Consider the following 23,327-nt stretch of genomic DNA (forward strand, 5'->3'; position numbering starts at 1 on the left):
ATACATGTAGATATACAAGACTAAAGTGTAACAGTAGCCAGGTGAAGAAAACATTTCAAGGAGGGAGTGATCAACTGTGTTGAATGCTTCTGAGAGGTTAAGCGGGGACAAAAAGACGGCCATTACACCTTTTGGCAACTGGTAGCCTTAAAGAGTTGTTTCAGTAAACTGGTAGGGCCAAAAGCCTGACTAAACTGAGTTAAGGAGGAAAATTGGAGATAAAGAGGTTATACTAGGACAGGTGCTTGGATGACCTCAGCCAACCTAGTTCTTCCCACTCCTTCCTCTTAGTTGAAGTGTGAAAAAATCTGAGCTATGTCTTTGTTTTGCAACATTTGTGCTCAGTGGGACAAGCGGCATCCAGAACATATAAATCCAGAGCAGAGCACTTTCGGGGTCACTCAGCTGTTGTGCAATGTAGGGTACGTGCAGACAAGACTCCAACCACCTTGGGCACTTTCCTGAGCCTTTGAGAGACCGGCTCACCCTGGATCCTAGGCTTCTGTTTATCCTTGCTGCCTATCTTTGAGTAGTAAGGCAGCTTTTCTTGACTTGTGCAAGTGTCCTTACTAGACTCATGCAGGTGGTAGAAATACTGGGGGTCCTTTTGCTCCTCGCAGCTGTTTTCATGTTATTAGAACTGCTGTTGCAATTGGGTCTACTCGAAGCCCCCGCCAGACTTGTGAGCCTTTACAAAGGTATAAACAACTCTGGATAAATTTTACTATTAAAGGGAGTATAGAAATGGGATGCCAGCTGGGAGGACATCAAGGGAGGGTTTTTGTAAAAACGATGAGATTGTATGATATATAAAACATGTTAGCATAGCAATGGTAAGTAAATTGTTATGCTTACTATTATTATCTCACTACAAGAATCATTTGAACGTTTCAAATAGTAGTCCATATAATGCTAGGACTTTTAGGATTCATATTCTGATTCTTTAAGTTTGGGCCAAAAAGGAAAGTTAAATTCTCAGAGAGAAAGTCAAAATCTTGCGAGCATACTTGTGACTGATGACCCTACTCACTATGGACAAGCTTATTCCACCACAGAACAGAAGACATCCATGGTTGCTCAGGTATTACAGGAGAAATATTTTTTGGCATGTAAATTTTTCACTATAATTGTTTGAAGAGGGAAAGACTGTAAGAATTAGCTAATGTGTCAAGTGTATCTTCTCATTCACGAATTCAACAATTGTTTATTAAGCAACTATATGACACCATTCTAGATGCTTGAAACATGGCAACTAAAAAATATTTTTACTTTCTTGGAGGTCACATCTTTTTTTTTTTTTTTGAGACAGAGTCTCACTCTTCACCCAGGCTGGAGTGCAGTGGTGCCATATCGGCTCACTGCAGCCTCCACCTCCCAAGTTCAAGCGATTTACAGCTAATTTTTGTATTTTTAGTACATACAGGGTTTCACTGTGTTGGCCAGGCTGGTCTCAAACTCCTGACCTCAAGTGATCCGTATGCCTCAGCCTCCCAAACTGCTGGGATTATAGGTGTGAGCCACTGCATCCCGCCTCTTGGAGGTCATATTTTAATAGGGGAATAGATAATCAAGTATGAAAATAATTGGTAAGATAATTTCACATAATGTTGAGTGGTATGAAGGATACACACAGGGTCATGAGGCAGAAAGTGACTGAGAGGGGAGTTGGTGAAATTCTATATAAATAAGGTAGCCAAAGAAAGCTTTTCTAAGGGAAGTGACATTTGGCCTGATGAAGGAGGCAGCCATGTGTACATATGGGGTTGTGGGTTGGTGGGAGGCAACTTTCCAGGCAAAGGGAACAAAGATGCTAAGGTAAGGAGAAGCTTGACTTCTTAGAAAAGAAAGAATGCCAATATGTCTGCTGTATGTGTAAGGGCAGAGTAGTATGAGAAGAGGTCAGAGAGGTGGTCAATAGCCAGATCTGGTATAGGGCTTTGTAGACTATGATAAGAAGTTTGCTCTTTTAAAAAATGTGGATAACACACATAACATAAAACTTACCATCTAGACAATTTTATTTATTTTATTTTATTATTATTTTTTGCAGTTGCAAGATTTAATAGAGTGAAAACAGAGCTCCCACACAAAGGGAGGGGACCCAAAGAGGATAGCCATTGCTGGCTCAAATGCCTGGGTTTATATCCTGATCATTGTCCCTCCCACTGTGCTCTCAGGTGATAGATGATTGGCTATTTCTTTACCTCGTGTTTTTGCCTAATTAGCATTTTAGTGAGCTCTCTGATTGGTCAGATGTGAGCTAAGTTGCAAGCCCCGTGTTTAAAGGTGGACGCGATCGCCTTCCCAGCTAGGCTTAGGGATTCTTAGTCGGCCTAGGAAATCCAGCTAGTCCTGTCTCTCAGTACCCCCCTCAACAGGAAAACCCAAGTGCTGTTGGGGAGGTTGGTTGATGACCATTCTAACTGCTTCCTGCTGAACTGGGGCATAGTAGGGGTTGTGCAGTTGAGATTTCCTTGGGAGGGGTGCCTTCAAGGTCATTAACATCAGAGCATGGGCTAGCAGGCCAGTCCAGGGGTCCGCAGTAGATTTTAGTCATGGACGGCATCTGGGGCTCCATTTGAAGAATGATTTGTAGCTTTACAGCTTTGATTCTGGAAGAGACAAACTTAACAAGCAAGTTAAAGATACAGGGTCCAAAGAGGAGTAACAATATTATACTTGCTAGAGGTCCTAAGAAGGGGAGAATCCAGGGCATCCATTGGCTGAGGAGGTCCCAGGGTCCGGTGTTTTGAAGCTCCTCTGCTCCACGTTGTATTTGATCTCCAATTTCTCTAACTTTCTCAGTGATGATTCCAGATTGATTAACATAATAGCATTCTTCCCCTAAAAATAAAGAGGTTCCCCCTCTTTCAGCGGTTAGTAAGTCTAAAGCTCTTCAATTTTGAAGGACTACTGCTGCTAGGGAGTTAAGTTGACCTTGCAAGGTGACCAGGGAGTTGGCAACCCATTCCATGTCAGCATGTAGTTCTTGAGATAGTTTGTAGTAGAACTGAGTAGAGGTTGTGATACCACCAGTGCCAGTACCTAGCCCGCCTAGCACTCCTGCTCCGATAACAAAAGGAAGAATGGGTACTCTTTTGTTGTGGGGCTTAGGAACGACATGATTGTATAAAACTTGTTCAGTGTAGATGGTCAGAGGGGGCACTAAGAATGAGAGGAAGCACATAGATTCTGAAGAGCCATTCAAACAACGATAGGCTGAGGTACCACAGACAAAAAATATTCCTGAGGGTAGGCAGACTATTCTTGTGGGAGGAGTTACCCACCTGATGCACTGGGAGTTGGNACCAGGGAGTTGGCAACCCATTCCATGTCAGCATGTAGTTCTTGAGATAGTTTGTAGTAGAACTGAGTAGAGGTTGTGATACCACCAGTGCCAGTACCTAGCCCGCCTAGCACTCCTGCTCCGATAACAAAAGGAAGAATGGGTACTCTTTTGTTGTGGGGCTTAGGAACGACATGATTGTATAAAACTTGTTCAGTGTAGATGGTCAGAGGGGCACTAAGAATGAGAGGAAGCACATAGATTCTGAAGAGCCATTCAAACAACGATAGGCTGAGGTACCACAGACAAAAAATATTCCTGAGGGTAGGCAGACTATTCTTGTGGGAGGAGTTACCCACCTGATGCACTGGGAGTTGGTTGTGTCTATAGTATTGTTAAATTTTACACAGGTGAGGTTTGAGGTATGGGCTATTTCCAGATTGGAAACAAGAGGTCCTACTAAAACGGAAGTGGTGCTTATTTCTGTGCTGAAATTGTTCCATTGTTCAGGTACAGGGATTGAAATGTACAGCCTGAAGTGCAGGGGAAGGCACATCCAACAGTTAGTAGGGTTTTGGGCCCAGACCTCATGGAGCCCAGTAAGGGTGGTATTAAACAGGCTCACCAGGCGAGTATGGGTACAGAGAGTTTCATGTAGTTTTGAGAGATCTAGTCCTTTGTTGGGGCTAGGGGTGCTGTGTACCCAGGTCAGTTGGGAGAGTACTTCCTTTACGTGTTTTTCTCTTGCCTGATCTTGAACTCCACCCCCATCAGACATACCGGTATGGGTGAAGTAAGTCCAACAGACAGTGGTTCCAAGTCCTCCAGGACAATTAGGATTAATCATTTTCCCTGTCCAATAATGAGTATTTGCTTGCATGTATGCGAAGAGTGGCAGAGTTATAGTAGTTGCGGGGCATACGGGTGTGGGCAGTGAAGGTGGGGTTTCCTTTAGATAAACTCCTATATGATGGGGCATCAATATTTCCGGGAAGCCGCATTCTCCATAGAAACTCTTGGTAAGGGGAGCTACTGGTCGTACAGTGGCATGGAGGGGGTGAAGTGACAGTGAAAGGGGGTAAGATAACAGTAAAGAGAAAAATATGATCAGGGAGGGCCATGGGGATTTATGATTTTAGTTACTTTCCTCACAGTTGTCTGACAGCCACAAGTCTCCTTTAGCAGTGAGTATGCCGTTCACATTATGAGATTCCACACAGTAAGATCTCTTCCCCGTATTATTTTAACTGCTTCAGATACTAAGACTGCTACTGCTGCCACTACCCATAAATAATGAGGCCAACTCTTTGCCACCACATCAATTTCCTTACTCAGGTATGCCATGGGTTGCAAGCTCATCCTTCAGGCCTGTGTAAGGACTCCTAGAGCTATTCCTATTTTTTTCTGTGATATATATAAAGAAAAGTCTTGCTCCGTTGGTAAGCTTAACACTGGGGCTTGGGTTAGGGTCTTCTTTAGGGCCTGGAAAGCCGCTTCTGCTTCAGGTGTCCATCTTACTAAGTGAGTATTGGCTTTCTGAGTTTCCTTAATTAGTGTATATAATGGTCTATTTCACCGTACCTGCGAATCTATATTCGGCAGAAACCTGTTATGCCAAAGAACCGTCTTAGTTACTTTAGGGTTTTGGGATGAGGATAAGCCAGTATAGGCTGGATATATTCTTCACTCAGGGCCCTGGTGCCTTTGGATAATTTTAGCCCTAAGTATTTAAACTGCTGTGAGCAGAGCTGAGCCTTTGGTTTGGAAACCTTGTAGTCACAGGTAGCGAGGAAATTTAAGAGCGCTTCGGTGGCTCGGTGGCACAAGGTTTCTGAACGGGCGGCTAAAAGTAACCATCTAGACAATTTTAAAGTGCACAATACAGTGGACATTAAGTACATTCACAATGTTGTGCAAACATCACCTCTATCTCACTCCAGAATATTTCCAGCATGCCAAAACGAAACTGGGTAACCATTAAGCAGGAACTCCCCATTCTCTTTCCAACCTCTGGAAACCACTAATGTTTCCATCTCTGTTGTATTTGCCTATTCTGGATATTTCAAAAATTGAATCATATAATATGTGACTTTTTTGTGTCTGGCTTATTCCATAGCATGTTTTTGAGATACAAACATATTGTAGCATGTATCAGTACTCAATTTCTTTTCATGGTTGAGTAATATTCCATTGTGTGGATACATAACACTCCATTCATCAGTTGATGGATATTTGAGTTGTTTTCACCATTTGTCTATTGTGAATAGTGTTACAACAAATGCTAGAGTACAAGTTTTATTATTATTATTATTTTGAGACGGAGTCTTGCTCTGCCACCCAGGCTAGGGTACAGTGATCTTGGCTCACTGCAAGCTCCGCTTTCCGGGAGCTTTCATGCCATTCTCCTGCCTCAGCCTCCCGAGTAGCTGGGACTAGAGGCACCTGCCACCATGCACGGCTACTTTTTTGTACTTTTAGTAGAGACGGGGTTTCACTGTGTTACCCAGGATGGTCTCGATCTCCTGACCTCGTGATCCGCCCGCCTTGGCGTCCCAAAGTGCTGGGATTACAGGCGTGAGCCACCGCGCCCAGCCAAGTTTTATTTGAATGACTCATTATTTAATGGACCATATCATAATTCTATGGTTAACTTTTAGAACAACAGCCAATCTACTTTCCATAGCAGCTGCACTATTTTACATGCCTTCCAGCCATGTATGAGGGTTTGAATTCCTCAAAATTCTTGTCAACACTTACTTTCCTTTTTAGAAATGTATTCTTCTACTCATCCTTGTGGTGTGTAGTGATATCTCATTGTGGTTTTGATTTGCAATTCCCTAATGACTAGTCAAATCTAAGAACACAAAGATTTATCCTTGTTTTCCTCTCAGGGTTTTATGGTTTTAGCCCTTATATTTAGGTAGCCACAGCTAACATCATATAAAATGGCGAAAGCTAAAATCTTTTTCCCTATGATCAGGTGGAAGACTATTGAGTATCATGTTAGCTGTGGGCTTTTCATAAACGTTCTTTATCATGTTGAAGAACTTTCCTTCTATTCCTAGTTTGCTGAGTGTTTTTATCATGAAAGGGTATTAGATTTTGCCAAATGACTTTTCTGCATTAAATGAGATGATCATGTGGCTTTTTCTTTTCTGTTAATGTAACTTATTACATTGATTGATTTTCTTATGTGAATGACCCTTGCATTCCTGGGATAAATCACATATGGTCATGATGTATAATGCTTTTAATATGCTGCTCGGTGTGATTTGCCAGTATTTTCTTACGGACTTTTGTATCTGTATTCATAAGGGACATTGGCCTGTAGTTTTCATTTCTTGTGTATTTTTCTGGCTTTGATGGCAGTGTAATACTAGCCTCATAGAATGTGTTAGGAAGTCTTTCCTTTCTATTTCTTGGAAGAGTTTGAAAAAGATTGGTGTGAATTCTTCTTTAAATGCTTCTAGAATTTACCAGTAGAAATTTCTGGTCCTGGGCTTTTCTTTGTTAGGTTTTTTGATTACTGATTCAATCTCTTGTTATAAGTCTATTCAGATTTTTTATTTGTGCGCCAATTTTGTTAGTTGTGCTTCTAGGAATTTGTCCATTTCATCCAGGTAATCTGATTTATGGTATAGAATTATTCATAGTATTCTCTTATAATCCTTATTTTTGTAAGGCTGATAGTAATATTCCCATTTTAATTTCTTAAGTAAATTGAATCTTCTTTTTCTTAATCACTATAGGTAATGGTTTGTCAATTTTGGTGACCTCAAATAATCATTTTTTTTTTTTCATTTTACTGGTTATATTGGTTTCCTAGTCCCTATTTCATTTATCTTAACTATTAACTTTTTTTTTTGAGACAGGGTCTCACTCTGTCACCCAGACTGGAGTGCAGTGGTACAATCATGGATCACTGCAGCCTTGACCTCCTAGGCTCAAGTGATTCTCCCACTTCAGCCCCCTAAGTAGCTGGGACTATAGGCATAAGCCACAACACCCAGCTAATGTTTTAAATTTTTTGTAGAGACGAGGTCTCACTACATTACCCAGGCAGGTCTCAAACTCCTGGGCTCAAGTAATCCTCCCACCTTGGCCTCCCAGAGTGTTGGGATTACAGACATGAGCCACTGTGGCCAGCCCTTAACTATAATCTTTACCATTTCCTTTCTTCTACTAGTTTTGGGTTTAGTTTGATTTCATTTTTATAGTTCCTTAAGGTGTAAAGCTGGGCTATTGATCTGAGATCATTCTTTATTTAAAAAAAAATAGATGTTTGCACTTTAAAAACATCCATTTGAGCACCGCTTTTGCTGCATCCCATAAGTTTTGGTATGTTTTGTTTTGTTTTCATTTGTCTCTTTTGTTATATTAGTTGTTTAAGCATCTTTCATTTAATTTTAACTCGTTTGTGGATTTTCCAGTTTTACTTCTTTCTTCATTTCTTTCATTCCATTGGATTTGGAGAAGACACTTCATATTGTTTCAATCTTTTACAATTTATTGAGACTTGATTTATGGCCTAACATACAATCTGTTCTAGAGAACAGTCTTCCATGTGCACTGGAGAATAATGTGAATTCTGTTGTTGTTGGGTGTTCTATATATCGTCTGTTAGGTTTAAGTGATTTTCAATGTTTAAGTACTCTATTTACTTCAAAAGCACAGGCAACAAAAGCAAAAATAAACAAATGGGATTATATTAAACTAAAAGCCTTCTGCATAGCAAAGGAAACAATCAACAGAGCAAAAAGAACCTACAGAATGAGAAAATATTTGCAAACTACTCACCCAACAGGGGATTAATATTCAGACTATACAAGGAACTCAACATCTCAACAGCAACAAAACAAACTGTGATTTTAAAATGGGCCAATGATCTGAACAGACATTTCTCAAAAGAAGACATACAAATGGCCAACAAATACATGAAAAAATACTCAACATCACTAATTATCAGGAAAATGCAAATCAAAACCACAATGAGGCCAGGCGTGGTGGCTCATGCCTGTAATCCCATCACTTAGGGAGGCCGAGGCAGGTGGATCACTTGAGGTCAGGAGTTCAAGACAAACCTGGCCAACATGGTGAAACCCTGTCTCTACTAAAAATACAAAATTAGCCAGGTGTGGTGGCATGCACCTGTAATCCCAGCTACTTGGGAGGCTGAGGCAGGAGAATCACTTGAACCTGGGAAGCAGAGGTTGCAGTGAGCCGAGATCGTGCCACTGCACTCCAGGCTGGGCAGCAAGAGCAAAACTCTCGTCTCAAAAAATAAATAAATAAATTAAAAAAAAAAAAAAGGATGACCATTGATAGCAACACGGACACTTCATCATTGTAATAATCCAACATTTACTGAGTTCATACCAGGCACTATTCAAAACATCTTACATGTATTCTCACAACCACCCTGTGAGGTAATACTATTATTGCTCGCATTTAGAAAATGAGAAAACGAAGGCGTAGTGAGTTTAACTTACTCAGGTTCACACAGGTAGTAAATAGTAGCCAGATGTGGTTACAAAGCTAGTAAATGGTAAAGACAGTGTATGGTAGAGCCATACACTGGGAATATGGCATTAGATCACATGTCCTTAATCATTATGCTATTCCATAGGTGGAGGAAGCTACAGTGTAGGTACAAAGGTTAAGTAGGCGGTAGATTTGTATTGAAAGAATAAGGGCCTCATGTCAGGCTGCTATAACGAAGTACCACAGACCGGGTAGCTTAGAAAGAGAAATGTCTCACAATTTGGAGGCTGTACATTTGAGATCAGGGTACCCTCATGGTCAGGTTCTGGTGAGGACCCTCTTCCAGGTTGCACACTGCTGAATTCTCGCTGTATCCTCACATGGCATAGAGAGAGAGAAAGAGAGAGAGAGAACTCTTGGGTCTCTCTCTCTCTTTTTTTTTTTGTTTCTGATCCCCTTACCAGACGGGATTTAAACTCCCAGAGTGCTTTGCATCTTTCTTTACGGTACTCATCACTCTACGTTACAGCTTACAAACACGTTTCTTACCTCCCCTATAAGCTAAGAGATTCTTGAAGGTAGTAACTCATATATTTATTATTTATCCTAGTACCTCAATGGCATCTTAGAGAATGTCTTAGTAGTAATGATAAATATGTTTTTCTTAAGGGCATTAACCCCATCCTGAGGCCCTGCCCTTCTGACTTAATTCTCTCTCAAAGGCCCCAATTCCTCAAACCATCACATTGGGGTTTAGGATTTCAACATATGAATTTTGAGGAGTCACATTCAGTCCATAACAATGAGGTTCTCAATGAGAACACATGGACACAGGTAGGAGAGCAACACACTCTGGGGCCTGTGAGGCAGGAGTTGAGGGGAAAGGGGAGGAAGAGCATCAGGATAAATAGCTAATGCATGTGGGGGTTAATACCTAGGTGATGGGCTGATAAGTGCAGCAAACCACCATGGGACATGTTGACCTATGTAACAAACCTGCACGTCCTGCACATATATCCTGGAACTTAAAATTAAATTAAATTAAACAAACAATGAGGAAGTTCTCGTTTGACTGCCAACATGATATTTTATTGCACGGTTGTACCATAATTTTAAACCAATCAGTTCCCTATTGATGAAATTTTGTTTCCAGGTTTATGCTATTATAATGATGCAATGAATATTCTTGTGCCTATCTCTTTGAACACATGTAAGTATTTCTATGTAATAGAGATCAAAAAGTAGATTTTCTAGATCTACATACTTAAATTTTAATAGATACTGCCAAATGCCCTCCCCAAAGGTTATACTTATTTATACTCCCATCCAAAGTGTACAAGAGTGTCTATTTTCCATACCCTTGGCAACATTTAGTGTTATCAATTTTTATATCTGACACTCTGACAGGTTAAAAAATGGCAACTCAACATCTAGTGCCCAGATCTTGGTTTCTAAAAATCATTTCCCAATAAAAGGAAGTAGGAATCAATGCAGAAATGATTAATTCCAGTGCTAGGGTAGGGAAAAAACAAGATGAGCCTGGAACACCTTGTGGTGCCACAAAACAAGGAAGTGGGAAAAAAATGGGATATGTCTAAGAACAGAGGGGCCAACCTGAAGGAGCTCCTAATGGCCAAAGGTAGAAGAAGTTGAGCAACAAAACAATGACAATATTAGGTTATAAGCCATAGACTAAAATAAACATCCATGCTGATATAAATACATGAGAAAATAAGCAGGAGATGGGACATCTTCCTTAAAGAATTTCAATATAGAAAGTGAAAAAAAAAAAAAAGAAAATCCCTGCTGTTGTCCGAATGTGCCTCCCCAAATTCATATGCTGAAACTTAATCATCAGTGTGATCAATGTGATAGTATTAAGAGGCAGGTCTCTAGGAGATGATTAAGTCATGAGGGTAGAGCCCTCATGATTGGGATCAATGACGTCATAAAAGGGATTTGCCCTTTTACCCTTCTGTACCTTCTGCCATAAAAGGGAGCAGCGTTCTTCCCCTCTGGAGGATGCAGCAACAAGGTGGAAGGAGAGAATAGCCTTCAACAGACACATTTTGGAAGGAGAGAATAGCCTTCAACAGACACTGAACCTGCCAGCACCTTGATCTTGGACTTCCTAGCTTCCAGAACTGTGAGAAATAAATATCTGTTCTTTAAAAATTACCCTGCCTCCATTTTTTTGTTGTTGTTATAGTAGCACAAACAGACTAAGACAATCCCCACTAGGTAAACACTACCGTAATAATTGCTGCTATCAAGAACCATTGATGAATGCTAAAATTAGTGGGCAAAAGTATGATGGGAAACAGAATATCTGAACAGTCTCAATGCATCTTCCAGAATATATTTAGTAATTGTAAAGAGGAAAACTGTAACTTTACAGTAAAGAAATCCAGCAAACACCCTTTTAACCAAATGATCAAGGTTAACATCACCAGTATTAAAATTATCATCAAATATGTCCTGATATAATGCACTAAAAGGGCTAAAAATCACTTTGGTGGCATTCTCACCAAAAACACAAAACATGAAAAAACATCAGACAGACCCTCATTAGGGACATTATACAATGTAACTGACCAGTACTCTTTAAAATTGTCATGGTCATCAAAGACAGACTGAGAACTGTCACAAATAGGAACAGAATAAGGAGATAACAAAATGCAATGTGGGATCCTAGATTTGATCCTTGATCAGGAAAGGACATTAATGGGACAACTGGCAAAATTCAAATAAGGTCTAATATAGTTAATAGTGTTGTATCAATATTAGTTTCCTGATTTTGATAATTGCACTATAGTTAAGTAAGATGTTAGCATTAGGGGAAGTTGAGTGAGGATATATGAGAACTCTCTTACTATTTTACAACTTTTCTATAAATCCAAAAGGCTTTTGAAAATGAGAGCCCACTGTCTTAATTTGCATTACTACTCTGAGCATTTGTCTTAGTTTATTGGTCATTTATATTTTCTTTTCAACAAATTTCCTTTTCCCACTTTTTTATCGGATTTTTTTTGTATACTAAAAGTTATATACATTGTACACTAAGAAATTAGCTCCTTATATGGGATACATATATTTTCCAGCTTGTCTTTTTAATTTTTAAAACGGTGGCCTTATATGTATATGTGTATACAAATTTTTTCCTTTCTTTTTTTAGAGACAGTCTTGCTATGTTGCCCAGTCTGCTCTTGAACTCCCAGCATCAAGTGATCCTCCCGCCTTGGCCTCCCAAAGTGTGGGGATTACTCGCATGAGCCACTGTGCCTGGCCTATGGATGTTTCTAACTGATGATTTCTGCTGACCTGTGGACAGAAAATAAGAAAAGTAGCAAAGTGGCTTTAGTTTTCAACTGTAATCAAAAGACCACAGAATAAAACACTACTTAATAGAAATGACTGTCTCTCCAAGTTTTCTTTCCTCCATAAAATAACATTTATTTAAAAAAAATTACATACAGTAAAATTCATCCTTTTTAGTGTATAAGCCTATGGGTTTTGACAAATGCATACACTTACATAACTACAATGAAGACACAGAAAATTTCAATTATTAAGACAAATTCCTTGTGCTACCACTTTGTAGTCAAGGAGCATTCCAACCTTAACCCCTGACATCCATTGAAGTTTTTTCTCCATTCCTATTGTTTTGCTTTTTGAGAAAATAATATGAATGAAATCAAACAGTAAGTAGCCTTTTGAGTTTGGCTTCTTTTACTCAGTAAAATGCATTTAAGATTCATCCAAGTGGTTGCATGTATATTTCATTAATTTTATTGCTGAGTAGGATTCCATTGCATGGATATACCACAGTTTATCTATGCACTAGCTGAAGGATATCCTTCATTTTATGTTCCTCAGTTGCAGTGGTCTGTAGGTCTAGTAAAAGCAGAGGTGAGATTTTCTACCTAACAGGAAACAGTTCCTTCTAAAAGTCCAGCTTAGAAGTATGCCCCTGGTAACATGCATCAGAGGCTATATCAGGATAATTCATTCCTTGTCACTTAACTATGTCTGAAATTGGACCGTTAATCCTAAGTGAGCAGTATATCAAAGGAATAGGAGTTTGTCCTGAGTATAGTCAGATGATATCCCCAGAGTAAGCCTGAAAATATTATGGAAGCCATGCCATTGGTAGAATATTTTTTTTTTAAATTTCTTTTAGTTAAANAGATTCATCCAAGTGGTTGCATGTATATTTCATTAATTTTTATTGCTGAGTAGGATTCCATTGCATGGATATACCACAGTTTATCTATGCACTAGCTGAAGGATATCCTTCATTTTTATGTTCCTCAGTTGCAGTGGTCTGTAGGTCTAGTAAAAAGCAGAGGTGAGATTTTCTACCTAACAGGAAACAGTTCCTTCTAAAAAGTCCAGCTTAGAAGTATGCCCCTGGTAACATGCATCAGAGGCTATATCAGGATAATTCATTCCTTGTCACTTAACTATGTCTGAAATTGGACCGTTAATCCTAAGTGAGCAGTATATCAAAGGAATAGGAGTTTGTCCTGAGTATAGTCAGATGATATCCCCAGAGTAAGCCTGAAAAATATTATGGAAGCCATGCCATTGGTAGAATATTTTTTTTTTAAATTTCTTTTTAGTTAAAAAAAATACTGAAAAAAGTAAAAATCACCCCAAAATGACAGCACTTTAAAAATTTTACAAAGTAAAAGTCCTCCTTCAGCCTATTCAATCCCATTTCCAAAAGTTTACAACTTTCTATGTCTATTTCCCAGCTTTTTCGTAAATTTATTCAGAAATATCTATATACATACATACTATACATAAATGAATGCTTTTGCATAAAAATGTATTTGTACTATACATATTTCTGCATCTTGTTTTTTAACTTAATACACAACCTTGGACATGAGTATAGGTCATAATATATTCATAGATACACTTCACTATTTTAATGGCTGCATAGTATTGTACTAAATATATGTACCATAAGTTATTTACCCATTTTCCTAATGATGGACATCCCTACTTTCGTGAGTTTTATTGAGATATAATTCATAAACCAAACAATTCACCCATTTAAAGTATACAATTCCTGGTTTTTAGTATATTCAGAGTTGTGAAATCACCACCATGACCAACTTTAGAACACTTTCATCAACCTCTAAAGAAACTTCATACACTTCAGCTGTTACCTCCAGCCCTTCCCATTCCCCCCAGCTCTGTGCTAGCCCTAAGCAACCACTAATCCACTTTCTATCTCTATATATTTGCCAATTCTGGACACTTCATATAAATAGTATCACATAACAGTAGTCTTTTGTGACTGGCTTCTTGCACTGAGCATATTCTGAGTTCTTCCATGTTGTAGTATATGTCAGAAGTGTTCACCACTCTTCTACTTTTTGAAAGAGTTTGTGAAGAATTTGTATTAATTTTTCATTAAAAGTTTTGTGGAATTCATTTAAGAAGCTATTTGAGCCAGGGCTCTTCTTTGTGGGTATCTTTTTAAAAACTCATTTAACCTATTTACCTGATATAGGTTTATTCAAGTTTTCTACTTCTGAGTTGGTTTTGGCAGTTTATGTCTTCCTAGGAATTTGTCCACTTCATCTATGATAATTTATTGACATAAAATTAATCATAATATGCTTTCATAATCTTTTTTATTTCTACAAGTTCAGTTGAAATGTTCCCTCCTTCATTTCTGATTTTAGTAATTTGATTCTTCTTTTTTCCTGGTCAATCTAGCAGAAGGTGTGTCAGTTTTACTGATCTTTTTATAGAATCAACTTTTGGTTTCATTGATTTTTCTCTAGTTTTTTTCACTCTATTTCATTTATACTCATCTAATCTTTTGTATTTCCTTCTTTCTCCTGGCTCTAGGTTTAGTTTGCTCTTCTTTTTCCAGGGTCTTAAAGTATAAAGTGAGGTTACTGCTATGGTCTTTCTTCTTTTTTTATTTTTTTTGAGACAGAGTCCCGCTCTGTTGCCCAAGCTGGAGTGCAGTGGTGCAATCTTGGCTCACTGCAAGCTCCACCTCCCAGGTTCACACCATTCTCCTGCCTCAGCCTCCCAAGTAGCTGGGACTACAGGTGCCCGCCACCACACCTGGCTAATTTTTTGTATTTTTAGTAGAGGCGAGGTTTCACCGTGTTATCCAGGATGGTCTAGATCTCCTGACCTCGTGATCCGCCTGCCTTGGCCTCACAAAGTGCTGGGATTACAGGCGTGAGCCACCGTGCCCGGCCTTTGTTCTTAAGTATAGGCATTTACACCTATACATTTCCCTGTAAACACTGCTTTAGCTGCATCTTGTAAGTTTTGGTGTGTTGTGTCTTCATTATCATTCATCTCAAAGAATTTTGTAATTTCCCTTATGATTTTTTTGACACAGTTTTTTTTTTTTTTTTTTTTTTTTTTTTTTTTTTTTTTTTTGGTAATGACAGGGTCTTGATGGGTTGCCCAGGCTGGTTTTGAATTCCTGGTCTCAAGGGATCCAAGGCATCCTTCCACTTCGGCCTGCCAAAGTGCTGAGATTCCAGGTGTGAGCTACTGCACCCAGCCAGTCACTTACAAGTGTGTCTGATTTCCACATACTTGTGAGTTTCCCAACTTTCTGTTGTTTTCTAACTTTGTCCCATGTGGTCAGAGGACACGCTTTGCATGATTTCAGTCCCCTTATATTTATTAAGGCTTGTTTTATGCTTTAACTTATGGCCTACTTTGGAGACGTTTCATATGCACTTGAGAAGAATATGTATTCTGATGTTGGGTGGAAAGTTATATAAATGTCTTTAAGGTCAATTTGCCTTACAATGTTGTTCAAGTCTTCTATTTCCTAGTTTATCTTCTGTCTAGGTGCTCTATTATTGAAAAAGGGGTAATGAATATTCCAACTCTTTTTATGGACTTATCTATTTCTTCTTTCCTTTCAGTTTTCGCTTCATGTATTTTGGGCTGTACCGTTAGATGCATATATATTTATAGTTGTTACATCTTCCTGATGGATTGACCCTTTTATCATTGTAACATTTTACTCTTTATCTCTAGTAATATTTTTTTAAAAGTCTATTTTGTCTGGTATTACAATAGCCACTCCAGCTTTCTTATGGCTGTTGTCTGTGTGATATATTTGTTTTCCATCCTTTTACCTTTAATCTATCTTCTAATCTAAAGTGTGTCTTCAATAGATGGCATGAAGTTGAATCAGACTTGTTTCTGACATCTCCGCCTTTTATAGTATTGTTTAATCCATGCACATTTATTGTTATTTTGATACAGGAAGATTCATGACTGCCATTTTATTGTTTTGATATGCCTCAAGCTTTTGCTTTTCCATTCCTTCTTTTGTACTGAGTATACTGAGTATAATGTGATATTTATATTTCTTTAATAATATTTTTGATTTTTAAAAGTTATTTCCTTAGTGGTTGCTCTAGGTCTTACCATACACATCTTAACTAAACTGAATAGGCTTCAGATAAATACTAACTTAATTCCAATGTAACAACCCTATTCCTATATAAACCCATCCCCCGCTTTGTGGTATTATTGTTATACAGGTTATTTCTATACATTATAAATCCAACACACATTATTATAATTACTTAATATAATTTTACATCTTTAAAAGAAGCTGAGAGAAGAATAAGTATATGTTTATAGGTTTTTTTATATTAAACTTCTTATTTCCTATTTCACATTCTCTCCATTTGTTACTGTGGATTTGTGTTGCCATCTGGAGTCAGTTCTTTAGTACGAGACAGTTTTGCTTCCACTCAGCTTCTTCGTCCTGTTATTGGCAAATATATTACATTTTATACTTTATAGGCCAAACAATGCAACTATATACATATTGTTTTATACAAGTGTTTTTTACATTAGTTGAGAAAAAAGAAAATGCATAGATTGTTTCTGATAACTACATAATTATTTTGTCTGTGCTCTTTTCTGCATGTGTGTAGATTCAGATTACTGTCTGAGGTCACTTGCTTTCAGCCTGAAGAACTTCCTTTTGTATTTCCAGTAAGTCAGGTCTGCCAGCAACAAATTCTCTTGGTTTTGATTATGAGAGATGTTTTATTTCACCTTCATTTTGAAAACAGTTTTATTGTATATAGGATTATTGGTTGGCAGTTATTTTCTTGAACACTTTGAATGTGTTATTCCACTGCCAGTGCTAGTGTTTCTAAGAGAAAGTCAACTGTTAATTTTATTTGGGTTCCTTGGTAAGTGATGGCTCATTTTTCTCGTATTGCTGCCAAGATTTTCTTTTGTTTTGGGTTTTAGCATTTTCTTATGATGTATCTGTTTGTAATTTCTTTTCTTCTGGGATGTATAGGTTAATGTCTCTCATCAAATTGGGGGTATTTAGAGCCATTATTTCTTAGAATATTTTTCTGCTCCTTCTTTTCTCTTCCTTTTTTCCTATACTCCTATTAGAAATATGTAGGAATGCTTAATGGTGTCACACGGGTTCTATACTCTTGTTTAATTTTATTCATTTTTTTTCTTTCTGTTCTTCAGCCTGGATAATATCTCAGTTCATCTTCACAACCCAATGAGGTAAGTAGCATTATTATCCTCACTTTATAGATGAAAAATGGGAGGCTCAGATTAAGTGACTTGCCAAGGTCACACAATGTTAAGTGTGGCTGTACAGGTCTGACTCCAGTTTGTACTACTTCCTCTCTGTATAGTCTTTTTATTTTCCAGCAGCCATAAACAAACAACTGGGGGATTTGTGACTGGCATCCTCTTTTCTAGAGAACTCTTTCTTTCCATTTCCCTTTGGTAGTCTTTGCTAGTATGTTCCTCTTCTAAAATTCATATGCCTAATATTTAACATATATTAGACACTTAATCAATGTTTATTGCTTTGAATTCAATGACTACTCAATGGTTGCTAGCTTAAATGGCTATGAGAACAAAAACATTTTGATCTAAAATATTTCCCTAGAAAATATATAGCTTTTGAAGACTGATAACTTGTGGAGGAAGCATTCATTAAATATGTCAACTGACTTATGAAACTACCTACTATTACTGCTGATAGTTCTGACTTAATAGCATTTGTTGATGCTTAGGCCTGGGGTCCTGCTCTTTTATTTACTAGGTGGATGAAATATGGACAAATGGCCTCTAGTAAATAAATATTTCAACATTTAATTAGTTTTTTGTTTCTGTATATAGGAAGCAGTCTAAGAAAGAATGTTATCTCTAGAGACAAATATTGAGGACCCCAGAAAATTATAAAGATTTTAAAATCCTTAGGAATAATCCCTTTTAATTTATCCTGAGAAAATAATACTCTTTGCACTCTACCCTTCATATTCAGCACATCATCTATCCTACATAGTCTTCAATTATATAACAGAAAATGTTTTCTACCAGTTCTCTCCGAAAGCTGAAAGGGGTTGCCCTAATTACTTTTTTTCCCCTCCCTCAGTTAGTTTTTCCTCTTCAACTCCAAACAAACTGGTGTCTATATATAAATCCTAGATCCAAGATTCCAATTCAAGAAAGACCATCCAGGACCCACAATCTATATATATTCTATCTACCACTGATTTCTGTAGTGCTACCTGTAGCACATGATATGAGAGAAGTTGCTTGGAGATTTGACCGTTGCTTTTTGTTCTTTCCAAACTCTATCACCAATATTTTCCCACGTAGTTTATATCCATTTACTAGATGCAATGCTTGCCATGCTATCTCCTTATCTAAAAGAGAAAGAAAAAATTTCAATTTGCATAGGACTGAACAATTCAATTCTATTCCAGGACTAGTTTAGGTTATTTTGCCTTGGAGTTAAATGTAAGCTATAAGGCCATATAGTCATTTGATTTTTATCATTTTTTCTATAATCTCCCATTTGCATTATTCAGCAAAATTAAATTAATGACTAAAAATAATAATAATAAAAACTCAAAATGGGTGTTTGAGGGTGTCTCCTAATTCAAAGAAACAAGTAGAGAAACAAAGATATAGGCAGTATGCTAAAGAAGTCTAAGCTATTAGTAATTATACATAAGCCTCTACCTTAGGTAACAGATTATAGATATTATTAGAATCAATCATTTTCAAAATGAGTAACACAAAAAAAGTTATCATGTTATTGAGAGCACTTTGCCACTTCTATTTTTTTTTTTTCAGTGGGAGAGTGGTTCTGGGTCACCTTATTGGGATAAATAAGTATAAGAATCCTTGTAGGCATATGGAAGGTTGAAATTTGAGAATATATACATATGCCAGGAGTATTCAACTTATGGGTCTAAGAGTCTGGATGCAAGAAATAAGGAAGGGATGATTTACGGCCAGGAGTTTGTGGAATCATAAGTAGACAAGTAGACTGAACCAATTTTGTTTCATATATATATGTACTACAAATTTTAAGTGTATAGCTTTCAAGATTAGTAAAACAGCTACACATTTTAAAGTACTTGCTTTAAAAGCCTTTTTATTATGTATTTTTTCAATTAATACATCGTATTATGTGGGGCACCCATAAACTGTTTTTTAAATTTAAAAGGGGTTCTTACACTTGAAAAGACTGAAAACCACAGTTACAGAGCATTTAGAAACTTTCAGTATGATAGGAAAGATGACACAAGACTGTATGAAAACAATGGAGGGGAGTTTGGCAGTACTCATGTGTAAAACCACTTGCCTACACATAGATTAATAGGCTATTTAGAAATGACGATACTTTAGGGACAATGAAAGGTACAATGAAGGCTACAAAGCCTTTCCCCAAAACAACATATTATCTGGTCTGTCACAGAAACTGAAATTCTTATATTATTCTTCCCGTTGGATTAGAAGCTATGCATTAATTAATATGTAAATAATACTCAGAAGACTGTATCATCATCTACTAATTATGAATAAGTAATAAATTAGTATATTAGCTTGTGCTCACTTAGTCCTAAAGGAACAGCGCATAAGGCAAGTACATGTGTTCTGATCAGAATACTAATACACTAATTAATGAGTAATCTAATTATAACTTGGACTAGAAATACTATTGTCAGTAAAGGGAGTACAGATTTTGGTAGGGTAAGAAGGAAGTACCAAGACTGGGAAAACCTGAGGACACTGGGGTAGTGTGGGCATGCACTGTCAATGGAGGAGAGGAAAGAGAAAGAAATACTGAAAACATATTTTTCGTTCCTTCTCTTGTTCTCACATGCTGTGGAGAAATCAAAGGACTATATCTAAATTAGAGAGGTTATAGGTAGTCTCTAGCGAACTGAGGGGCAACTGAGTAATCATCTGGATGAAACTACTTACTGGGAAAGGTGACAAAAGCCTGGCCCCTCATTCGTCCAGTCATCATTCGGAATTGAATTGGAGGTCCTTTTTTCTCCTGGAACCGAGCGAACAATGACACAAGATCTCTTTCAGTCACCCGAGGGCTAAGGTTCTTCAGGTATAACACCTAAAACAAATTGAGAATCAACCAAAATATCATAAAAAGGAGGTAAGGCAATTCTTTTTTTTTTTTTCTTTTTGAGACAAAGTCTCACTCTGTCACCTAGGCTGGAGTGCAGTGGCGCAATCTCAGCTCACTGCAATCTTGGTCTCTTGGGTTCAAGCAATTCTCATGCCTCAACCTCCCCAGTAGCTGTGATTACAGTCATGTGCCACCATACCTGGCTAATTTTTGTATTTTTAGTTGAGATGGGGTTTTACCATGTTGTCCAGGCTAGTCTCGAACTCCCAACCTCAGGTGATCCACACGCCTTGGCCTCCCAAAGTGCTGGGATTACAGGCGTGAGACACCATGACCAGCCGTAAGGCAATTCTTTCATTATGATTACAATTAGTTTCACATAAAAATGGTGGATTGAACACATTCATTTAATTTCATTCCATCCAGAAAACTCTCTAAAACTATGGGCACTTACAGTAATAATCTGGAAGATGAAAAATAATTGGATGAGCAGGAACCATCTCAGCACACTGAAGAAAGTTGAATTTTAAACTGGTAGTGGAGAAAGCCAAGAACACACCTGTCACCACTTAAGAATCCTTAAATCGTTCAGGAACTGATAATTTCACTTACCTTCAGAAATAAATGTGAAGGGATGGGGTTAAAATAAGGCAGGTCAGTTGAAGGCTGTCTAAAAGCCAATATGATTTTTAAATACCCTCCCTCACAACATGCTACGGGGTAAAAGATAACTTGCCAATTCTGGTAGAATACTTGAGGCTCATTGTCAGAAGATGGGGAATGCCATACATGGCTGAAGATGTGAATCCTGTTTCTGAAAGCAAGGAGACTAAGAGAAAGAATGCATACTAAATGTTGAGGTCCTCCCAGACCTTTTCTGCCATTTGGCTCCTAGAACGCTGGTAGTACCCTCACAAGAAAGATTTTGGAACAGTCTTCTCTGGGAAAACTGTTAAGTCCTAGGAGGAAAGATATAAAAACACTGATTTGGGATAAGGAACTTCTCTAACAAATGGTCCAGCCAGACCACTTTAAAGTGAAGCTCAAAGTCAACAAGTGCCACTTGTGTGCTCAGAGATTCCAATCTGCTTTTTAGTTCCTACTTATAAAGTTGGGCATCGATTATCAGGCATCTTAGGAAATCCTCTAATGTGAAAGACAGAACACAACAAGCATAAAGAAAAGAAAGCAAATAGGAAAAAACTTCAACAAACCATAACTAATATCCTCAGAAAAATAAGAGAAATTATTCTACCTATTAGGCATGGGAGGGTGGGTGTGGTGGCTTACCCCTGTAATCCCAGTGCTTTGGGAGGCTAAGGTGAGAGAATTGCTTGAGTCCAGGAGTTTGAAATCAGTCTGGGCAACAGAGTGAGACATTGTCTTTACAAAAGAGACAGAGTGGCATGTGCTACTTGTGAGCAAACAGCATGCACCACCACACCTGGCCAATTTTACAAGTCCCAGCTATTTGGGAGGCTGAGGCAGGAGGATTACTGGAGCTCAGGAGTTTGAGGCTGTAGTGAACTACGATCACACCACACCACCACATTCCAGCCTGGGCAACAGAGTGAGACCCTGTCTCAAAAAAAAAAAAAAAAAAAAAAAGAGAACAAAAATGAGCTCTTATATGTGATTGAACTTAAGATGTTATCAGCTTAAAACAAATTGTTTTACCATGCCCTATACCTATAAAAGATATACAGAGGAAAATGGGAAAGATATAAAAGTATATCACTATAAAAAAAACCCAAAACAAAACCCAATGAACCATAAAGGAAGACAGCTGAGAGGCAGAGACAAAAGAGGTACAAGAGAGACAGAAAACAATTAACAAATGGCAATAGTAAGTCCTTTGCTAGCAATAATTACATTAAATATTAATAAACTCCCCAAAAGACAGAGTACCTGAATGGATAAACAAAATCCATCTATAAACTATATGCTAGCTATTCTATAAGGCCAGGATTACCCTGAGACCAACCTAGACAAAACATTATAAGAAAATACAGACCAATATCCTTAATAAACAGATATAAAATCCTCAACAAAATATTACCAAACCAAATTCTACAGCACATTAAAAGATCATACACAATGACCAAGGGGATTTATCCCTGGGATGCAAGGATGATTCAACACACAAAATTGATCAATGTAATCCAACACATTAACAGAACAAAATATAAAAATTACACGATCATCTCAATAGATGCAGACAAAGTATTTGACAAAATTCAATACTGTTTCATGATGAAGACACTCAACTACTAATAGAAGGAATTTACCTCAACATAATAAAGGCCATATATGTAAAGTCCACAGCTAACATAATATTCAGTATTAAAAAACTGAAAGCTTTTCCTCTAAGATCAGGAACAAGGCATGGATACCTACTCTCACCACTTCTATTCAACATAGTACTGGAAGTTCTAGCCAGAGCAAATAGGCAAGAAACAGAAACAAAATGCATCCAAATCAGAAAGAAAGAAGTAAAATTGTCTCTGTTCACAGTGAAATGATCATCCATGTAGAAAACAATAAAGATTCAACAACAACAAAAAATTAGACATCAGTAGAATAGGGAAAAGCTGAAAGTTTTTCCTCTAAGAACTGGCAAAAGACAACAATGCTCACTCTCACCACTCTTATTCAACACAGTAGTGAAAGTCTTAGCCAGAGCAATTAGACAAAGGAAAGATATAAAAGGCATCCAAAGCGAAAAGGAGGAAGTGAAATTGTCCCTGCTTGCAGACAACATGATCTTATATACAGAAATACCTAAAAATAACCTAAAAGAGTCTACCAAAAAGCCCTTAGAACAGATATACAAATTCCATACAGTTGCAGGATACAAAATCAACAAACAAAATCAGTAGCATTTCTATACACGAACAGCAAACTAGCTGAAAAAGAAATCAAGAAGGCAATCTCATTTACAATAGCTACGAAAAGCAAAATAAAATGCCTAGAAATGAATTCAACCAAGGAGGTAAACGTCCTCTACAAGAAAAGCTACAAAACACTGATGAAAGAAAAGTGAAGAGGAGGCCGGGCGCGGTGGCTCAAGCCTGTAATCCCAGCACTTTGGGAGGCCGAGACGGGCGGATCACGAGGTCA

At 37.8% G+C, this 23,327-nt stretch overlaps 1 protein-coding gene across 3 annotated transcripts in view; it reads right to left on the bottom strand.

Moving 5' to 3' along the window:
• Nucleotides 1-15,187: 15,187 nt before the first annotated feature.
• The window catches only part of RBM41 (RNA binding motif protein 41), a 54,195-nt gene continuing 46,055 nt past the window's right edge, over nt 15,188-23,327 (bottom strand). The window contains exons 6-8 of one of the 3 annotated variants that reach the window (XM_017855816.1): nt 20,045-20,192; nt 18,337-18,474; nt 15,188-16,544 (exon numbers count right to left, since the gene is read on the bottom strand). In XM_017855816.1, the coding sequence (XP_017711305.1) occupies nt 16,531-16,544; nt 18,337-18,474; nt 20,045-20,192 (300 nt within the window). In that variant the 3' untranslated portion in view covers nt 15,188-16,530. Of the gene's footprint in view, nt 16,545-17,073; nt 18,475-20,044; nt 20,193-23,327 lie in introns of those variants that run through there. The other 2 variants (XM_017855814.1, XM_017855815.1) reach the window with 2 other exon arrangements.

This window comes from Rhinopithecus bieti, unplaced genomic scaffold (assembly GCF_001698545.2).
Source record: "Rhinopithecus bieti isolate Rb0 unplaced genomic scaffold, ASM169854v2 scaffold_42615, whole genome shotgun sequence".
Lineage (NCBI taxonomy): Eukaryota > Metazoa > Chordata > Mammalia > Primates > Cercopithecidae > Rhinopithecus > Rhinopithecus bieti.